We start from the raw sequence: 22,239 nt of genomic DNA, 5'->3' as shown, positions 1-22,239 counted from the left end.
GGCAGCGCCTGCCCAGCCGGAGGGGCAAGGGGTGGGGGGTCGTACGGGATCGCTCAAGCCGGCCAGACCTTCCACTGTTCGGTTAAAATCTCGCTAGGCGGTTCCATATGTGGGACCTGCCATCCTACCGGGAATAAAAGACACAGTTTTCTCGTCAAGGAAGCGAGGCAGCCAATCGGCGTCCAGCACTCGGTTGCCTGGCGGCGTTAGCAAGCGGGAAGAATGTCGGCGACGGGGGTTGCGGCGAGGACCGAGGCTGTCTCACCGGGTGGAGGGGGTAAGGGGAGCACCCAAGGCAGCGAGCCTACCGGGGGCTGCGCGGCCGGGTTGCGGGTGTTGCGGGCCGGCGGGGGTTTGTTTGGGTCTCCGTTGTGTGGCGCTGGGCGGCGGGGGCGCAGTGCGCTGTGGGAGCTGTAGTGCGGACAGTGCGAAACGGGCGCAGCGGGCGCGGGATTCGGACTACAAATCCCGAAAACCCTCGCGGCCCTCCATGTGTGATGGGGACACTCGGCTGAGGGGGAGCTGGGGGGGTAGGGGTGCGCCCCCTCCTGTCGGGGATTAGGGGGCAGCTTGGCTGCTCTCCTCTTTTCTCTCCGCGTTTCTCCGCGCATACAGCCGGCACCTGAGGTCCCCAGGTAGGGCTGGAAGCGGTCAGGCCAGTGAGGGGACGAGGAGACTGGTGTGGAGTGCAGCCCGTCCTCAGGGACAGGGTTGCCACCCAGCAACCAGTTTGGGTCTGGGCATGGACAGAGCATGCAGATAAGGGCTGTTCATCCTGCTGAGTCCTGGGCACCTGACCAGGGCTTTGCTCACAGTCTTGTAGAAGGTAGGCCAGGAGTTGAAATATGGCCCATTTTTCCTACAGTACAGTGTACAGAGGTCTTGGGAGGCAGAGAGTGGGCAGTTTCTTGCTTCCTGTAGCTGAGTCTGAAAGGACGGTGTGTTATAATGGCAGGTCTGTGTGCAGGTCTGGCTTTGAAGGCTTAAGGGCTCAGTAAGTGTACATAGGTGCTGTGTGAGTAATATGCAGCTCTGAAACTTTTTTCCTGGGTACTGAGAACCTATTAGGAAAATCTAATTTCCAAAATGTTATACCAATTAGTCTTTATGGTATGAAATAATGTTAACTTTCTTAATAAAGATATATATATAGATATAATTCATGCTGTATGCTGAGTAGTCATGCTTTAGAAAGCAAACTAAAGGACCCCAGCAAGGAGGAGAAGGACAGGCCCCCTTCAACTAGGGACCTTTGCTTCTCCGAGGCCCCCAAAAAGGATACCCCTGGACAACCAAGATAGTGCCAGCATAAGTAACTATAGCAAGACTGACTTCAGGGATGTCTAGATCAATAGAGAAGCAGGTGCATGATGACAATACAGAACTGTAGTTTTTTTGCAAGTGGTTGTGTGTGTGTGTGTTAAGTAGCGATTAGTCAAATCATGTTATACCTGAATGCTTGAAAGGTATAAGAACCATGTGTAAGACCACATTCCGGGGGCCCCAGTTTGAATGGGGCACTGCATGTGCATGAATACAAGGATTATTCTTGTGATTCTGTACTGTGGGTCTCAACCACTCTCCTTGGTGGGCATGGGCCCATTGTGAAATTTTGTATCAAGCCTTTGGATAAATGGGAAGATGCAAGATTTCCCTGCTTAGTTAAAGTGACCAAGTGATTATAGAGCTGACTACTTAAGTAAGAAACATACGGTGCCTTCTCCCTGAATGTGCAAAGGCAGGAGTGTGACTCTTTCTGGTGGCTCTGTATTGCTGGTCTTCAGAGATCTTCAGGTGGCTGTGGATTTGAGAAGCAATGGATATGTAATAAATGTCATCAGAGATGCTTCTTAGAAAAGCATATACTCTAGCTGACAAAATGGTACACCAAAAATGTGTGTCTCCATCCTTAACATAACCAAACCCTGTAAACTGTAAGAATATCCATATGAAGTGCACATTAGGGTAAGAACACTATTCTGGAATGTGCTACTTGAAAAGGCAGCATTATTTACTGAGCAGATAGTAAGAGAAGAAGCAGCACTACAACAGAGGCTTAATGTGTGAAAATTGTTATTAGCAAGTGTCTTCGTGGGTACCCGGTGATTCATGTTCCCTGTAGATGGCAAATGTTTTCCTTTTAGCTTTTTATAGTAATGAGTTTTGTACAGAACACTTTAACTGTGTGTTCTGTTAGTTAAATGATATGCTAGCCTATTTACAATTTACTCCTGCCCAAATATCACCCATACTGTAGTATGGCTATATGAATTGGTTCTTTGTTCTGACTTTTCACGAGGCACTTTGCTGGAATAGCCTATCGATACAATTTGGGGACACATGCATCAAAATTCCAAGATGAGATTCACTCAAGGATTTGGCCACTGAAGTCCTGGAGTGGAATCTTTGGCTCAAAATTAGACACATTCCCTACCCATGAAGCTAAGATAAACACTTAGGATTAGGTTTTGCAGCAGCCAAACTGCTAAAAGGAAGTATGTCGTAAAATATCTGATAGCACGTTTTAAATAGAGGACTGAATCTTATGTTCATGTCTTCTCTGAAGCTGAAGCATCCAACTTCTGTCAACAGAAGGTTGTCACTTTCTGTTTCACAGGCTGAAACATCTGCTTTGAGTTTGAACCTAGAGCGCACTTTCAAAAAAAAAAAAAGAGGTGTAGGCTAATAATATTTGGCTAATGATATTTTTCCTTTGAAATACAGAGGATCTGTTACTGACTGTCCTGAATTCTTTATTGAGACGGGGCCTGGAATCCGTATCTTCTGGTCACTGGACCAGTTAGTCTAATGTGTTTTTGTTTTGTTTTGTTTTTTTTTTTTTCCCCTTTCCTTTTTCTGTGGAGGTTTGGTAGTCAACTGGTCAGGTCAAGGATTGCAAAAACTGGGCCCAACCTTACCCTGTGATGCTGATACTCATACTCTGATTCTGGACAAAAACCAGATAATTAAATTGGAACACCTGGAGAAATGCAGGAATCTGATGCAGGTCAGTGTTACTTGACTTGGATTTGCTATGAAATAATGGTACTAGGATGCTAATTAAAATACTCCTGCTTTAAGGCCATATTATATAATTGAAGTAAATTAGCAGTTGCTGTCTTCCTAGGAAAATAAATGATAGTTAACTAAAATAGAAAGCTTTGTTTTCAGTGTAACTCTACAGTTGATAGTGGGGGAGGCTGTATTGCTAGTTACCTAGGTAACTGAAAATGAACTAAATAAATCCTAATGGGGACGTGTCATAAGAACACTTATAAAACTCACTGATAACCCATTTTTTCGTACTTAGCTTTTGAATAATTGAGCTTTGTGACCTTAAAAATAATTTTGTTTTGTCTTTCCTCTCTGTAATTGTAAGCATCCAGACATGCATACAGAACTCTATTCTCCATTTGGATTTCAGAACTCTTCACAGAAGGGAGATGATTAATAGCCTTAATTTATGAGAAGAAAAAAGCAATTGTGAATTAGGTTCAAATAGAAAAATAGCAAATAAGAAAATGTGAAGGTGGAGGGTTCTGTGTAGTCTTGTTAATGTATTGAGTCATGTAGCCCCTGATGTTGTTAGTACTTACCCTTAATTTTAGTACTACCAGCAGTCCGTTTAAGTTTGTGAGGGTATTGGGTGCTTGCAAAAATCTGAGTATTAATCCTTTTGGGGCAAAGCTTTACATGTCCATGTTAATTTTCACGAAAAGTGGCTCCAGATAAACTTTGAAGTCACCTAGCAGCCTCTAGAGACAAGTTAAACTGAGATGCGAGAGGTGGGGTTTGTTGCTACAACAAACCTTCACCAGTCTGCCAGCTTGATGTTCATGTTATTAATGTGTACGTTTAATCAGGGCTTATCCTTTAAAAAGTGATTTACAGTACTATTAGCGCAGGACCTTTTTGAGAATCATATGAAATATACTTTGTCCTCTGCCATCTTGTCATTAAGTATGATTTTTACACTGGGGACGGTGAAACAGTTTACACAATGATTTGGCAATTCTGATTTTAAAATTTTATTTTCGTATGATGTAATTCCTCATTAATTCTCCTTTATTCAGCTGTTGCTAGGAGGATGTCCTCTTAAGTTTGCAGAGTGAGGTGTGAAGACTGCTCTCTTTGATCAGTAGTTCACTTCATGGCCCTTGCAGTTTTTTATGTCTGTGTTATTTGCTTGAAAATGGAATTTGTAGATTGAATAAATTCCTGTTGGATTAGATTTTTAACCATTGAAAATAAAAGCCTGTTCTGTCTGTGCAGCTTAATAGTTAAAACTATTTGTTTTATTTGTGTGTCAATCTGCAGCTCTCTGTAGCAAACAATCGTTTGGTGCGAATGATGGGTGTAGCAAAACTGACTAAGCTCCGGGTGCTAAACTTGCCTCACAATAGTATTGGGTACGTGGAAGGGCTGAAGGATTTGGTGCACCTGGAATGGCTGAACTTAGCAGGAAATAACCTTAAGGTAAAGTATTTAGTCTTAACACATTTTCCAGAATCTAGTGTTAAAGAAGTTTTGAAAGTGCTGCAAAGAAATCCGAATATATTTCTGATTTTGATTTGAACAAGTATTGATGTTTTGTGTCTACTGGTTTAGGAAACAGAAGAGGGCAACTTTTGGGCAAGAATTGTCTGGGGGGGAGAAAAAAAAAAAAGAAGGTTTACTATCAAAATGTAATGAGAATTGGGAATTAGTTTCCAAAACAGGAAAAGAGTTATCTGTAATATGAAAGTGTGTGCACACATGTTTTTCATTTTGGGTTACCGGTGCTATTTAGCTTTCAAAATAATTTATAATTATTGTTCTCTGGTTTTATTTAATGACTAAAAAAGAGTTACTGTGAGTAATTGACTTCTTTGTTTTTGTAGGCCATTGAACAAATCAACTCCTGTCTATCTCTTCAGCATCTTGATTTGTCAGACAATAACATAGCTCAATTAGGCGATCTTTCCAAGCTTACGTCACTGAAGGTAGATGCTATTTTATTTCTCTTTTTGTTACATTATTTGTATAAAGAAATTTTCGTTGAAAATTGCTGCCTTTTAAAGCATTAATTATTCAAACACTAACTCTTAAAGCATTATAATTAATCACTATAATTTCTAGGGGGAAGCATGTAAGAATTATATTTTTTTAACTGTGAGTATACTTCAGCTCTGCATTTTAAAATGAGAAGGTTTTGCTCTAAAATACAAAAGTTAGGGTTTTTTTTCTGGGATAAACAAAAGTAATTGTGATGATACTAGAAAGCCTTAATTAGTTGTTTTGTGTGTATTGTGCAGGTATTGCCTGAACAAAAAATGTGGAGATTTTGAACAAACATACATTTCATCACTGTATGCTTATTTTATAGACTCTGTTGCTACATGGAAATATTATAACCTCACTTCGCACTGCCCCTGTTTGCCTACCTCAGAATCTGACTGTTTTTTCTCTGGCAGAAAATGAAATCAGAGACTTAAATGAGGTAAGATACAGAAGATATATCACCTTGTCTTTAGGCAGACTGAAAGCAGATAGCTGGATAATTCTTTTGAGGATGTAACTGAAAATGGACACTCTTCTTTGAAACAACCCATGTTCATAGAAGTAACTTTTAGTAGTGTATATGTAATTATACTTGCATTACCTGCATGAGCTAGGTGATACCTTTTAAAATTTGTCCTTGAAAGACACTTTGCCTTTTTTATTTTGTTTTTATATTATTCAAGGATGTCAGAAGTATGCTTTAAGGACTAAATTCATGGAGAGCTTTTCATGATTGTCCAAAGGTTGAAGGCTGAGCTGATTAATTGCTGCAGAGGGTTTCTGCAGCCGGTGTTTAGAGCAGAGGTTTGAGTTGTTCTTGTTGCAACTTAATGTTTTTGGACCCGTGTCTTGTTTAACCTATTTCTCAAATGCTATATAAGAGAAACAAATATTTTACCTGAGATTTTTAACTTTGTTGTGTTGTTTGGGTTTTTAAATACAAGTAGCACCCAAACCTGTAAGTTGGGCTTCCATGTTGGAAGAAAAATCTTGTTTTGGTAATACATTTATCTTCAAAACAGGATAGGGTTTCTCCAGCCTTTTGGCTTACCTTTTTTTTTTTTTTTTTGTCAAAATCTCAATGCCTATTGTAGTGAACTGGATTCATAGAAATACTGTACTTTTCACAGAATCACAGAATGTTAGGGATTGGAAGGGACCTCAAAAGATCATCTTGTCCAGTCCCTCTGCCAGAACAGGAACACCTAGATGAGGTTATGTAGGAATGTGTCCAGGCGGGTTTTGAATGTCTCCAGAGAAGGAGACTCCACAACCCCCCTGGGCAGCCTGTTCCAGTCACCTCACTGAGAAGAAGTTTCTTCTCATATTTAAGTGGAACCTCTTGTGTTCCAGTTTGTACCCATTGCCCCTTGTCTTACCATTGGTTGTCACCAAGAAGAGCCTGGCTCCATCCTCATGACACTCACCCTTTACATATTTATAAACATGAATGAGGCCACCCCTCAGTCTCCTCTTCTCCAGGCTAAAGAGACCCAGGTCCCTCAGCCTTTCCTCATAAGGGAGATGCTCCACTCCCTTAATTATCTTCGTGGCTCTGCTCTGGACCCTCTCCAGCAGTTCCCTGTCCTTCTTGAACTGAGGGGCCCAGAACTGGACACAATATTCCAGATGTGGTCTCACCAGGGCAGAGCAGAGGGGAAGGAGAACCTCTCTCAATCTACTAACCACCCCCCTTCTAATACAGCCCAGGATGCCATTGGCCTTCCTGGCCACAAGGGCGCAGTGCTGGCTCATGGTCATCCTGTTGTCCACCAGGAGCCTCGGGTCCCTTTCCCCTACGCTGCTCTCTTAACAGGTCATTCCCCAACTTATACTGGAACCTGGGGTTGTTCCTGCCCAGATGCAAGACTCTACACTTGCCCTTGTTGTATTTCACTAATTTTTTCCCCGCCCAACTCTCCAGCCTGTCCAGGTCTCGCTGGATGGCAGCACAGCCTTCTGGCATGTCAGACACTCCTCCCAGCTTGGTGTCATCAGCAAACTTGCTGACAGTGCACTTTGTTCCCTCATGCAAGTAATTGATTAATATATTGAATAATACTGGTCCCAGTACTGACCCTTGAGGCACTCCACTAGGTACAGGCCTCCAACTAGACTCTGCTCCATTGGCCACAACTCTCTGGCTTCTTTCCTTCAGCCAGTTCACAGTCCACCTCACTACCCGAGCATCCAGACCACACTTCCGCAGTTTAGCTGCAAGGATGCTGTGAGAGACAGTGTCATATGCTTTACTGCAATCAAGGCAGACCACATCCGCTGCTTTGCCATCATCTGTCCACCTGGTTATGTCCTCATAAAAGGCTATGAGGGTGGTTAAACATGACTTCCGCTTGGTGAAGCCATGTTGACTGCCCCTAATGTGACCCCCTTATCTTTGATATGCCTTGAGATGGCACCAAGGGTAAGTTGTTCCATCAGTTTCCCAGGGATGGAGGTGAGGCTGACAGGTCTATAGTTACCTCGGTCCTCCTTCTTGCCCTTTTTGAAGACTGGAGTGACATTTGCTTTTCTCCAGTCCTCAGGCACCTCTCCCGTTCCCCACGACTTGGCAAAGATGATGGAGAGAGGCCTAGTAATGACCTCAGCCAGCTCCCTCAGCACCCACGGGTGCATCCCATCTGGACCCATGGATTTGTGGATATCCAGGTTGCTTAATTCCTCCCTAACCCAGTCCTCATCAACCAAGGCAGACTCCTCCATTGTCCTGAATTCCTCTGGGGCCTCAGCGGTACAGGGCTCCTCAGGACAGCCTCTGGCAGTGTAGACAGAGACAAAGAAGGCATTCAGTAATTCTGCCTTCTCTGTATTTTCTGTCACCAGGGCACCCGCCTCATTCATCAGTGGGCCTACATTGCCTCTAGTGTTGGCTTTATCTGCCATGTATTTGAAGAAGCTCCTTCTGTTGTCCTTGACCCCTCTCGCAAGCTTTAATTCTGAGGAGACCTTAACATTCCTAGTTGCCTCCCTACATCCTTTGACAACAGCCTTATATTCTTCCCAAGTGGCCAGCCCTTCCTTCCATAATCTGTAAACTCTCCTCTTCCACTTGAGTTTGCCCAGCAGTTCCCTGTCTAACCAAGCAGGTCTCCTGGCTCTCTTTCTTGACTTCCTACACGTCGGGATGCTCTGATCTTGGAAGAAGCAGTTTCTGAATGCTAACCAACTATCTTGGGCCCCTTTATCTTCAAGTACCCTTTCCCACGGGATTTCCCTAGCAATTGCTTGAAAAGGCCAAAGTTGGCCCTACTGAAGTCCAGGGTTGCAGTTCTGCTTGCTACTCTGTTCCTGCCACATGAGATCCTGAACTCCACCATTTCATGGTCGCTGCAACCAAAGCAGCCCTCAACCTTTACCGCTTCAGCCAGACCCTCCTTGTTAGTGATGAGATCCAGCAGCGCTCCTCTCCTAGTTGACTCATCCACCATTTGCATCCGGAAGTTTTCTATACGTAAAGCCTCATTCCTAGGTTTTTAGAGAAGCTATTACTTTCCAAGGGCTATAGTACTTACAGGAGAATTACATGGAAAATAGCAGTAGTTTATAGAAGGTCCTTTGAAGATGTTAATGTTCAAAAAGCAAATGTGATTTTCAGGGTATTTGTAATTATGTTGGTCTGTGTGAGATGTCTAGCTTCAACTAGGATAAATATGATGTATTCTGTAAACATTTAATGGGTTCTGTTCAGTTAACAAATATATCTTGTTTTCTCAAGGTTTCTTTCCTGGCCTCTCTTCGTCAGTTGGAACAGTTGTCGATTATGAACAATCCTTGTGTGATGGCCACACCTTCTATCCCTGGCTTTGACTACAGGCCATATATTGTCAGCTGGTGTCTGAACCTTAAAGTTCTTGATGGATATGTGATTTCTCAGAAGGAAAGGTGACAGTATTAAATCTCAAAGATTACTAAATAAAGTTTGGCTAAGCTGACATAGCATTTTTATATAATAAAAAAAATGGAGAAGTGCTAATGATCTGAAATTCTGTTTGTCTTGCTAATGACCGTATGAGATACAGGCCAATTAACATTGTTGCTTTTGCTAAATTTTTCATCTGTTGCACTGTTGTTATTATTTAAGAAAGCAAGTTTTTTTAAGTAGCAGTGTAAAGTTAAGCTTCTTTTGTGTTACTTCACAGCAGCACTTTTACAAAGCAGAACTGTGGTAGCAAGTTATCAGTGATGTCTTATCCCTTCCAAGCTTATAGCCTCTGACTTTGCAGAATGAGACAATCAACAGACATTAAAGCTGTTATCATGGGGGAAGCTGAATGGGCCTTTCTAGATTTGGCACTTTTTTAATCAGGCAAATAGTGTGCTCAAATCACGTGTTGCTATGTCATTGTGGTCGTATCACTATGATATCTGTATGATAGTAGAGTGGTCTTAAAGTTCTTGACATCAAAATAGTCCAAACCTAAATATTATCCAGTATAAACACATTCTAGTCCAATACATTAATGTATTCCAGGACATAAACATCTCATTTTTTGCTTGTTACTGAAATAAAAAGCTGCCTTTCTGGTCAAACGTAAACCAATTCTGTTTCACTATAACATGTTATGACTTTCTCAAAGAGTTACCTGTAAGAATTCTAGATTTTTTTTTTTTCATGACTAATGGGGATTTCTTTATTAACTCTATTTTTGTGTACAGATATGTTATATTAAATGTTCTCACACTAAAGAGCATTTAATTTCGAAACCAATTTAAGTTGTTGAATACTGTCAGCAAGATTTGCTCTCTGTGCATATTCTTCATGTTTGTGTGAACTCTTCTGTGGAAGTTTTGCTGATAAATTCATTGACACAAATGTGTTTTCAGTGCTCAAAGACTACACACAGATAAAGCAGAGTTTTGCTTTTTGCACAGTTTTGGTCAGAGGTTTTTTTTTTTGTTTCATCAATGCTTATATGAGGGAATGCTTTATTCTGAAATGAAATTCACAGTTCCTCTGGGCACTGCACATGTTCCAACTTTTTGTTTTGTAGATTAGCTCTTAGGTACCCACTAGAAGAACAGGAGTCAAAGGAGAGTTAGGAGTTTTATGCCATGCATTAATGGTGATCATTTTCCCCCTTTCTAACAGTTTGAAAGCAGAATGGCTCTACAGTCAAGGTAAAGGAAGATCCTATCGACCTGGGCAGCATGTTCAGCTAGTCCAATACCTGGCTACTGTTTGTCCTCTTATATCTACATACGGTCTCCAGACTGAAGAGGATGCCAAACTGGAAAAAATTCTGAGTAAGCAAAGGTGAGAACTTCTTGTTTCTCTCCTGTTAGTGAGTGTAATTGAGAACATATTTATATGTTTTATGATGTGTTAGATATGATAAGATTTCCTTTTAAGTATTTCAAAGAAACAGTGAGGGCAGGAGATGGGAAGAGTAATGGAGGTGCAAGATGTGTCCCAGAGGGGAATGCAAGACAAGACAGCAGCAGTAGGAGTGTATTTCTGCTTGCTGGGGCACCTAGGGGCAAATTCTCTATTTTTCATTCTGTGCTCTGTAGGACATGGAAGGTGATTTGTGTTAGGACTGTGATTAAAGTAAACAGACCACCTACTGAGATTTATTTTTTTTTTTTTGCCATGGAGAGTGAGGAAAACCTGAAAAAGGAGCTTGGATTAACTTTCGTTCTAATTATAAATGAAAGCTATTGTGGCACACTGGAGTATTGGCCATTTTTGTTGTTGTTTGTGTGTTCTTTCTTGGTTTTAAAGCTAAGGTTGTCCTTTGAGGGACAGTTTTCTATGATGCCCTTGATGATCTCTGTTATGTGGCACCTTGGGTCTGTCAGCAGAGGCCTCTCTAGAGCCTGCTATTATAGTTCTGCCAGCAGTAGCTGTTTTGCCAAGATCTATGCAAGTAGATGGGGAAAGTTACTGTGATGCCCTTTACTCCCATGAAGAGGTGAACTAATTGGGATTAAAGGCCAGAAAATGTAATAATACAGGACTTATTGACAGACTAGAGCAGAAGACTCAGCTCAAAGGAGCAGGCTATGTAAGTGGCTTAGTGCGGTAGAAAATTGGGTAACAAAAGTGTTACGGTAAGCAGAAAGCTGGTATCTCATCGAAAGGGCTGAAAGCTCAGGAGCATCTGGAAGGAGCTACTGTATACTTTGTCAGTGTAGATCGATCTCCAGGAGGAAATTATAGAAAAACTGGGGCCATTTCAGAGGAGAAGGTACAAGAAAAGCATATTGACATTGTAATTTCTAGCTAAGCGCTCTGACATTCACATGATGTTTCTGGGGAAAATTCAGGAAGTTGGCTTGCAAAATGTAACTCCTTAAAAATTAAAAAAAGATCAGAAAAACACTCTCACCAAAAAATACACCCCTCAAAATCCCCACCCATAAATATATACATATGTGCACATATATACATGATTTATAAGGTGGTTTGACTTGATCTCTACCTCATGATCTTTGAATTCAGCTGGGCTGAAACAACCTGTGTGTTTTCTCAGTTTGTAACAGATTATTTTATTTTTGTGGCAATGTTTGATTTGCGTGAGGATTTTGTACCTTTAGTAACAGGAGACCCTTCCCTTGATTCAGTCATTTTCAAAAATAGAAGACACTTCCTCCATTCCTCAAACTCCTCTACACATACAAGCGTGATGTGTCCCAGAGCAGACACTTAAAATAACTGCATGCCTCTCTTGTGCGTAGAAACGCTTCATGGTTTTCAGCCTGTAGTCAGAATTGCCTGTTGTTGTGGTTGGTTTGTTTGTTTTTTAATACATGTAACAAAGAAAAAAGGGCAGGAGGAAGGGGAACAGGAGCAGTTTGTGCATCCCCTGCTCTGTGAATAGTCCTGTTAGTGTCTTGTGGGTGCAGGGATCTGCATAACTAGGCCCTTGTTTAGAATGGTTTGATCACTTTTTTCCTTTAAAGTAGTTGATAGTTTTTCAGGTGTCTTCTGTACTAAGAAAGTTTAAAATAAATATAAAATCTGTTCAAACTCTGTGCTTAGGCTCCACCAGAGGCAGTTGATGCATCAAAACCAAAATGAAGGACTACCTACATCTTCTACTCCCAACAAAACACTGCCAGTTACTTTTGAACACAGCAGTCCAGCCCAGCCACCACAGATAGTTCTTGAAAGTGGTAAGAAGCCAGTCTGCACTTGTGATCTAACCTGTAGAATTTTTTTGTTTTTTCTTTACATGGATAACTTCATGGAGAAAATTTCAGAACAGGGCCCTGTTATTATATATTCTGTTGATTTTTGGAGATTTTCAACTGAAGTTATACTTTGTTTTCTAAAAATACATTCTATAGTTATTTATGTCTTGAAATACTAGTAAAATTGTTAGGTGAAAAACACGATCCAATAAACTAAAGAGTTATTACTTGGACTGTGCCATCTGATAGCAGTGTAACTTCTTCAAGGGAAAGTAGTTTGTGCTATTTACTGTACACAGTATTTGCAAAGTTTTTGGATGTTACAGTGATATTTATTTATTGTCCTTATCGTTATATAGAAATAGTGCTTATCATAACTAGCATTTTAGATCTTCTTACACACCTGGGTTCTAACTACCTAAAACAAATTGTGAGTCTCCCCTATGTATTAAATTATGTTATTGAAATACTGTGACACTCTTGAATATTACTTTCTGCCTGTCTAGAACCTATCATCCAGAAGAATTCTTGGGTTGGACCGAGCGGAAATGATGATCATTCCTATGCAGTAAAGAACACTTTTCTTCTTGAAAGAAGATTTCACAAGGAGCTATACCTTGAAGATATACAGACAGATGAAGACAAACTAAACAGCAGCCTTTTATCCTCAGAGTCTACTTTCATGCCAGTTGCTTCAGGATTATCTCCTGTGTCTCCTACTTCAGACCTGAAGCTACATGGAATCAGTTTGGGCTCGGAAGATTATGATGACACAGTGATCGAATGTGTTGGAGATGTTAATAGTGGAGAAACAGCTGACAAGCAAGAAGCTTCATGTGTTACAAGAGAGAGCTCGAGCAGAGCAGTGGGAAGTGTGGAAACTCAAGAGAATATCAAAGAGAGTGGGCTGTTGCCTTCTGATCCAGCAACAGCTAGCCTGACTGCTAACACTAGCAACTGTTCAGCATCCTCTGAAGACCAAGTTCTGCGCAGTCATCCCAGCACCTCAGTAGGTGCTGAATCGGGGGTTACATCTCTCTGTCCTGATCAGATGACAGTAGAAGGTTCTGGTTCACCAGCTGCTGTTGATCAAGGTGCAGCTGAACTGCAAAGAATGACCAAAGCAGCTACCAAGCTTCAAGCCTGCTGGAGAGGATTTTACACGAGGAACTACCATCCACGAGCCAAGGAAGTGCGTTACGAAATTCGACTAAACAGAATGCAAGAGCACATCATTTACTTAACTGATGAAGTAGAAAAGTAAGTTGAGGTCATGCTGTGTATTTTCAAATCTGAGTGACTATAACCATCATTCCAGCATACCTCGGAACAGTTATAAATGTGTCTTGATATAAATGCAGCAGAACCTAGCATTGGTAATATGAAACTCTGATTAGAGTAAAGGGTTGGTTCCTGTAAGATAAACACAGTTATGCACATAACTGTTCATACTCTCAAAGTGCCTTCTCTGAGTGGGTTTGGTTAGAATACATTTTTTTTTTTATTCATGTATTAGCAGGACTTGCATGTTTCACTGCATAACCAAAATTGAAATTGCTAAGTGTGTTTTGTTTTGTTTTGTTTTTCCCTCACTTGTCTCTAGCAGTTACAGACTCTATAAATGAAGTGTCCCTGTTGACAGTTATTCCTTCGTTTCTGGTGAAAAGAATTATCTTTGCTTTGCATGATACAGTTTTAAAGTGTGATTCTGTGCTTGGTTCTGTATTTTTTTCATCCTATGAATCTATGTTTGAAAGACATCAATTTCAAAGTCCGTCAATTTGTAAGATATAAATTGTGGATTTAGTTAACATCTTTTTGGATCAGCCTGGGGACTGGCAGCACGGCTAGCTGTTTTCTATTGCTATCACAAGGAACTAAATTTCTGTGAATCAAGCTGAGCTCTCAGTGAACCTCTAGAAACTTGCAATGCTTACACGTCATACCTACATGCAAGTGATAGCAGATGGGGAGACCATAATTTGAAATGAAGAAGCATTTTTTTTTTTTTTTTGGTGCAGGAAAAAGAAGTATGTCTACCTAAAATGAAGTTAAGTTCATTTTACAAAAATGCACTTAAGGTATTGGCAAGTCAATAAATGTGCTGCAGCAAAAGGAAGCAGAATCTTAATGTAGTTCTGAAAAAAGAAACTTCAAGTCAGCAGCTAAATATTGAAGGAAAGCCAGACTGCAGTACTGTCTTAATGTTAGGTTCTGTTGTATCTTTCAAAAGTACTATTATGTAAGTAGGCATTTTTATGTATTCTCGTTGATCTCGTTACTCAAATGTTGCTTATTTAGGCTGCATAAATTTGCATGTGTGTTCTTGCAGACTAAGAAAAGAGAGAGAGGAAGATAAGATTCAGAGGCTTGTACAGGAGGAAGCTGTCAGGTTTCTTTGGAACCAGGTAAATAGTTTTAGTCCTCTTAGTTTTCTGCTTACATGTGAATTTGAAAAGCATACAGTAGATCCTGAAGAGGTAGTGAATATGGTTCATTTTTTTTTCCAGTGATGACTTGGGTGGCTTACGGGAATCTAATTGCTGTGTTGTTTGCTATACTGCTATTCTGAGAGGAAATAACATTCAGAAGTACTAGCACAGTAAGACTGGTTTTGTTACAAAAGCCTGAATTATAGCCTGGTGGAAGGAGGAGGACAGAATGCAAGAGAAGCTAAAGAAATGTAGCAGAATTGTGAAAAATGATGCAACTGCTAAAAGACCAGGGCAAATGAAACTGTGACAAGCTGTGTTGCTTGTGAGCAATTAATTTCTGAAGCAGAAAAGTTAATAATACATGTTCTAATAAGCTATTCTTCCAAAAATAAGCATAGGTTATTTCTTAAAGGTTCCCCAGCCTTTCTGTTTTTAAGAGCAGATTCCTTTTTCTTCAGGTATTTGAACTAGGAGGCTTGTGTGCTCTGTCACTGTTGGGCGTGTAGATTTAAAAGTCATTATTTAACAGTGGGAAGAACATATTTTCCCTGAAGGTATAGCAAATCTTTTGTTAGTTCACTTGGTCTTAAATTTTATACTAGAAATTTGTTGCTGATAGCAAGAAATACTCTAGAAAATACTTTCTTAATTGCATTTTATAATGAAATCCTCTCTGTATTTTACAGGTGAAGTCCCTTCAACAATGGCAGCTTTCAGTGACACAAAATGTAGGTGCCATGTGGCAACCTGAAATCCCTTCAGCCAGTACATTCTGTCCATCTGAACCATCTGTTCAATCATCCATACTTGAGCAAGAAACCCCACCAGATGTTAGTTCTGCTTGGTTGGTTCCAGCTGGTGATGTTCTTCAGGAAAAGTCTACATTGCATTTCCCAGATTCTGGTTTTCATTCTGCCATGGCTGATCAGACTCATGCTGGTGACTCGTGTAGCTCTGAAAAGAGTTTAACAGAAGGAACTGAGAGCTCTCTTTCAGTGGAAACTGTCAGACCATGTAGTAATCCTGTTTCTGCGTATTCTTCAGATGTAGAGGATGGCCGTGGAGAGCAAAGTAAAGAGAGCTCTAGTAGTGAGCAGGACAACAGACTGTTACAACAGTATTTGAAATCTGTTCAGCAACTGGAAGAGGCTGATGAAGGGACAAATTGCAATGATGAAACAGAGGGTAGCTGGCCACAAATTGCTCTTTCAGCAGAAAGCCAAGATTCTTCATCTGATGGTGTCTCTGTAGATCTTCCTCAAGACACATCTTCCCCTGCCCGAGGTGAAATCAGTCAGACACCAGAAAGCTGCAAACTGAATTCGGGAATAGTAGAAGGGAAGCAAGCAGACTGTGATTCTTCATTTCAGGTGTTGCATGTTGGGATAGCTGTATAGTAGTCTCAGTTCCACAAAGGACATGGGCTTCCATTTAACTTTGTTTTTCTTTTTGCCATTTATACAAAACTTATTTTTAATGTATGCTGTTTCAGATTTTGACTCATGTTACTAATTTATGTTTTAATTACTATTTTGTTGATGTTGCTGAGGACTGACACTATGCTAACCTGAAATCAGCAAAGTTCTCAGTGACAGTCATTATGCACTTTATTTTAAAACATAAAACTGATATCCTAATAACTGGCTTCCATTAAATTAATTCTGAAGATTGGGAATGGGCGGGGGAGGGGTGTTTGCTGTAAATTCACTCTGGCGAGTGTGTTAGCAAGTATTTCAATTTTTTTCTTAAAAGGAGGATTGAGTTATTTCAAAGAGAAGGAAACAATATGGGAAGAAATTGAGTCAATATAGGCAGTGTGTGTGTGTGTATGGATACAGCCTGATGAGACAGGTGAAAGCAGTTGCCTTTCAGGCTTCTTTTGACTTTAACAAGAATAGTTTGGTCAGTGTTTCAAAGATGCATTCCATGAAACTGGTGTCTAAGTCAGTGACTTCTTTTTGTCATTTACTTGAAGCTGCTGGCTAGGAATTAGGTCATTTTCACACGCACTGAAACAAGGACTTACTGCATTCAGACCTTAGGGAGCTTCAAACAAACTTTCACCTTTGTTTGCCCTGGGGTCGAATTTCCCCACTTTCTCAGGTAAGACTTAAAGTGGAACCAGCAGCAGCCTTTACTAAATACACGTTTCAAAAGGGCGTGTGATTTGGGAACATGGTTTCCAAGACCGCACTGCTGAGTTACAGCAGCAGGCTTGGTGACACATCTTTTGCCTCCACCAGGATGCTAAAGTCACTGGGATTTGGATCTGCATGGCTTTCAATACATTAATGTGTTTGATGAATCACAACTACTTCTGTCTACAGGTATAAATATTAAAAGCAAATGCCATGACTTAAAACCATTCTTTGACATCAGGTTTGTTGTGTTCTTCTCTGTATGCCCAGTATTTGACATTCTGATGATAAGTAGATGAAAAGCTGTATTTCTTCCCTGTTGGCAAATGTGCTAAGTTACCTAGGCTATGGTTTCCGCTTAAACACTGGGCAAGCAATAGCATTTATATCTTGCCTAGCCATTGCTGTGTTGTTTTTTTAATGGAAAAAAGATCAGGTATCTCAGCATACTGCAAAAGTTGCAAGGGAAATCTGGTTTGCCATGTGATTTGTGATAGAAACTGATAGAAGTTGATATTGTGACTTCTAAAGGTTAGTTCAGTTTGCCAGTACTGTGTTTTGCAACGTGCACTGCAAGGCCAGTGTTTCAATAGTTTGCTAATATTAACTTCTCAGATATAAAGACACATGCATGTTATAATTCTCAGAATCTACAGGTTAACTTATGGTGCTATAGTGTCATTAAAATCAGCTGGTGCTGTTTTAAAGTGACTCTTATGGCCATGTTACCATGTTAAATAATATAATTTTTGTAGAAGCCTTGGTTGCTTGTCTACTTTAAGTTATGAGCTGAAATTTACCACTACTCAGGAGTTTGGCATGAGGCCAGTATCCGCTTGGGGCCTCAGAATAGACTTTATTTAGAATATAAATGGTGTAATGGACTTGTACCAGTCATCTGCCCAGTGGTGAAGTTCACCTTGGAAGAATAAAGCTTGCCTCTGTGTATAGAGTAGCCATCATCTCTTTTTCCCCATCCTTCAAAAAAACGAGTTCTAGAGCACTGACTTCTCAAAAGAGCTGTCGCTGCAGTCAAGCTGACATTTGACTGTGCCTTGCATACATGAGAGCATCTTAAAAAAAGACAGGACAACTGAGGTGGTAGATTCTTAACGTGCTATTTTTTCAACTCAGTCTAATTACAGCACATTTGTAGCATAACCATATTCATAGTTACATCACAGACCATGAGCGTGCATGGGTATCAAAAGTGGTACAGGTGCATTAATGTGTCACAACATCTAATTAACTGTGCAAAGAAGCAGGTAGTCTACACTATCATACCCTTGTCCTCTGAAGGTTCTCAACTTGGATTTAAATCTGCCATGCTTGGAGATCTCAGCAGTTCATAGGATTTGGCTCTTTGGTTGTCAATCTGTTATAAAAAAAGCTTGTGTAAACCTTTAAGAAGACTTTTTTTGGGGTTTGAGAAAAATTATTCCTCTCTATGAAACAGTGGTTGGACCTTACACTCTGGAGGCAGTGGTTAGGTATAATAAATGGTCAATTCTTTTTTTGTGGCAGAGTGCTGTATTAGTATATGCAAGACCTGGAAGAAACTAAATCACTATCTTGATAAAAATATTTTACTTGCTGGGTGACTCTGTATTTTGCTGTTTTGTGTTATTGTCACTTGTGCTGCAGGTTTGAAGGGGGAAAACTTGGTGAAACTTAAACATCTAGGGCTTCCATGAAAAATTATTTACATTTCCTTTGTTATTAGGGCTTGCAAACAGAAACACAAGATGACTTATTTTAATTAATGCCTAGGTCAACTCTTGGCTTTTTTTAACTTGCAGCCTGCATATCCGAAAAGGTTTCTATGAATGTATAGCAAACTTCGTAGCAACATATATTCAGCTTTATCTCTCTTTTTTGAGGAAGCTATGAAAGATGAAAGGTGGTTTTTTTTAATGTTCTGAAAAGTATCTTGCATGTGGAGAAGATGAGTTGCCTAAATATACAGAAATCACAAAGAATACTGACGTTTTGGATTAGTTTTTATGGGGTTAAGTGTAATTAGGTTGTATATACACAAAATATTCTCATCCCAACCATTAAAATACATACGGAGAAAGACATAATGGGAGGGATAAGGAATCAAACTGGATATATGCTTAAAAATGGCTTCTTTAAGTCTGCTTTGAGTCATGATATGAAAATATCGTAGTTTAATATATGGCATAACATTTAGTCTTTGTGTAAGCTTTCTTAATCTAGGTACATAATATTACTTTACCTGGATAGGGATGCACAGCTCCCTTTGGAGATGATTGAAATTTTTTAAAGGAATCAGAAGGCCTAATATATGAAAATCCATGTCTGAAGTTTTCCTGTGTTAATATTGTGTGTCTTTCAGCATTTTCCTTTTGCAAGGTTTCATATTCAACACAAGAACATACTTTGTAGGAGGAAAGCTTGTTTGTTTCAGTTTGTCCTGGGCTGACCCTCCAGTGCTGATGGCAGAGATTACTAATGGTTGGTTGTCAGGCAATGTTGTCAGCTCTGCTGTCAGTACAGTTTTAGCACTGCTTTAGTTTGCTTCAGAAAAATCAACTAAATATCTCTGACTAATTATTTAGACTGTGCCACACAGCTGGTTTTGCCCGAAATGAGGCGGCTGGCACATGCAAACCTCTTTCAACTGGTCTATAGCAGAAATTACTCTTCTGCCTGCTTTTCTGGAGGTAGGGACAAGGGGGAAGGAGGAAATGCGTTTGTCTGCTTTTTCAGGTTTAGTCTGTGATAGCAATCATGAAAGAGTTGGTATTACCATTTCAGTTTTCTCAATTATTTTTATATTTCTTTTAATCAAGAATGCATTTTCTGCTGTATGTGATATTTTATAGACACTGTTCCAGATGGTATTTGAAAGGGAGAAGAATATAATGAAAGCAGGCCTGTTCACATTTTGTATCTCAAGGGGTTTTTTAAGGTGTTTGGATTGTATTGACTCCTCTCTGTTAGATAACTTCTTTACAAAAGAAAAACACAAGGCAATGCCTCATTGGTGAGAGTAAATTTATATTTCTGCCTTCTTCCATGAACTGAGCTTAATGGTCACAACTCTGTTTTTAATACCTAAAACTGTCATTGAAATGAATGGGAGATTTAGCTGCTGAATGAATACAGCAACTGTGATGTTTGATTTTTTTGTTGTTGTTGTTTGTTTTCTTTTTTTTTGATGACTGTTCCTGTGTGGTGCTATTTTGTAAACAAATTATATGTGGCAAGGATGGAATCTTTAAAACTTACCAAACATTGGCCTAACTCTGCTTTCATTTCCTTACAAGAAGCAGAATCATTCCTAAGCTGAATCCTTGTGAACTGGCTGTCGAAATTGGGATTTTATCATATTTACATCTCCGAAAGTGTTCTTATACCACAAACCAAGAAGGCATTAAGACTGCAGATTTTATGCTGTTGCTTCTAAAACACAAGTATCTTTCAGCAAATACTTGAGAATGTCCTTGTTAAACTAAATTGCAAAAGCCTGTTTGTTTATAGTTAAGTTCCTTAAACCATAGATCCTACTATTTGCATGCAGCAATGTAAATAATGCACTTAGCAGCCAGTTTGTCTGTATATAGAGAACAAGTATGTGTATTTTTTCTCAATAATATTTGTATGTCATTGAGCTTGCAAATTCTTCCTGTTTTTTATGGATTTGTATATATTGTCTGTAGAACGCAAATCTTAATTTCTACTTCTAGCAGGTGGTTTGAACAAAAAAGTGAAAGATACATTCCTTTGAGACTACCTGGGTACTTTTCACTGGACTTGAAATTACAGTGTGTGTCTCGCATAAATACACTTTTACCTGAGAGGATAGAATTGTAGCACTTAGTGGAGACTGGCTAAATGACAATAAAATATAAAAACTGGTCAGTTCCCCTGCTTTTAGCTGGTATAAAAGAGACTTGGTGTTTTTCATGTTGTATTAACTTTTTTTCCTTGAGGACTGTGCCATCCAAATAAGTAAGCAGCACGTATTCATGAAGTCTTTCAGAAAGTCTTTTTTCATAGTTGGTTTGATTTCCACCCCGCCTCCTGTTTGGCTTTCTAGGACAGGTTACTGAGAAACACTTGCATTCTATATGCCTGCCAAAAAGTTGGGACTTCCTGCCTATTTTTAAGTGCTTTCTTTATGTTGGTAGTGGAAGAAGCACAGGATCCTTTACTTGCAAAAGCATAAAACAGTATTTATCAGGAAAGGTGCTTTATCTCTTGGGAAGTGCCACACCAAATTTTATTGTGTAAGAGCTCTCATTAAGAAACTTTTTTTCGAGCTTCATTACATTTAGAAGTATATGGGCCAAATTCACCTGTAGCATAATTCTACTGAATCAACTTTTTTTTGAGTCTTTCACAGTAGTATTCTACCTCTAAACTAGAATCTGGAAGAAAGAACAATTAGGCAATGTTTTGTCTTTCTACTTCTCACTATTTTCTGTAAAGAATGGTGGGTGGTTAAACTGGTACAGTTCGTATATTTTCTATAAGTGTGTACATTTCTGGTTTTATTGTTCCTTAAATATTTTGTTTGTATCTCTGAGTTTTGACTTTCAAATAAATTATTTGTACGTTTATTGAAAACATTAATTTGTACTTGGTCCTGGCTCTTACAGCTAATGCTCATTGTCTTTAGCAGTGGAGGGCCAGCTCTTTTGGAGATAAAAAGTTTAGAAATACAAGACAGTGGTGGCAAGGTAAGCGGGAGCATTCCTGGCTTGGTGCAGCTGCGGCACCTACTGGCCGCAGGTCCCTGCTGGAGGCAGTAGGAGTGTGGGTAGGGCACCTGTAATTTACGCACCGATGGATCGGGTGATGCCACTGCAAGTGGTACACGTGATTTGCAGACCTTCGTTTCTGTCACTCTTTCGTGCTCTTAACTCCCTGCTGTGTTAAAACTGCACCGAATACTGCCACATTTTCAGAGCTTTCTAGAAAGAGAATTTGGGCTGCGGGCTTATCAAGGGAAACGCAATTGCGAAGTGTGTTGCTCCCTCTCCTGCTGTTTCGGTTTGGTCAGATACCTGCTGTGGGCTTAAATAAACGAAGACTAATTAAACATCTTTCGGACTTTAACAGACAAGCAGTCCAGGAGCTCAAACATATGTAAAAATTGTATTTTATTGCAGGACAGTCATCCCAAAGGTTTAAAAAAAAATTGGGTTTTTTTTTTTTTGTTTAACTCTTATTTCACGCATGGAGGTTAGGGTGTATTTTTTTTAACTCTTTACTATATGCTTCCACTTGATTACACTGAAAAAATAAGCTGAGGTTTTTATGTGTCTTGCATAAAAACTTCCTTTTTGCTCTTCTATGAAGATATTTGAAGCACAGTAACAGGCATAGCTAAAGCGACTTCTGGTCTTCAAAGACAGGAGCAGTGCTGTCTTCTCTTGGAGTAGAGCTAGGGCTTTAAAACTCTGCTTTTAATTATAAGTTCTGTGTGTTTTAGGGATAGTAAC

General features: G+C 39.9%; 1 protein-coding gene across 1 annotated transcript; it reads left to right on the top strand.

The window, feature by feature from the left end:
• Nucleotides 1-45: 45 nt before the first annotated feature.
• On the top strand, nucleotides 46-21,363 carry CEP97 (centrosomal protein 97). The gene is made up of 11 exons (XM_065061636.1): nucleotides 46-277; nucleotides 2,865-3,007; nucleotides 4,318-4,476; nucleotides 4,881-4,982; nucleotides 5,366-5,479; nucleotides 8,774-8,940; nucleotides 10,148-10,312; nucleotides 12,041-12,174; nucleotides 12,699-13,452; nucleotides 14,525-14,600; nucleotides 15,314-21,363. The coding sequence occupies exons 1-11, from the start codon at nucleotides 223-225 to the stop codon at nucleotides 16,022-16,024; spliced, it is 2,580 nt and encodes an 859-aa protein (XP_064917708.1). The 5' UTR covers nucleotides 46-222; the 3' UTR covers nucleotides 16,025-21,363.
• Nucleotides 21,364-22,239: the final 876 nt, after the last annotated feature.

Source organism: Columba livia, chromosome 1 (assembly GCF_036013475.1).
Source record: "Columba livia isolate bColLiv1 breed racing homer chromosome 1, bColLiv1.pat.W.v2, whole genome shotgun sequence".
In the NCBI taxonomy this organism is placed as follows: domain Eukaryota; kingdom Metazoa; phylum Chordata; class Aves; order Columbiformes; family Columbidae; genus Columba; species Columba livia.
This window is presented reverse-complemented; position numbering and strand designations above follow the sequence as displayed.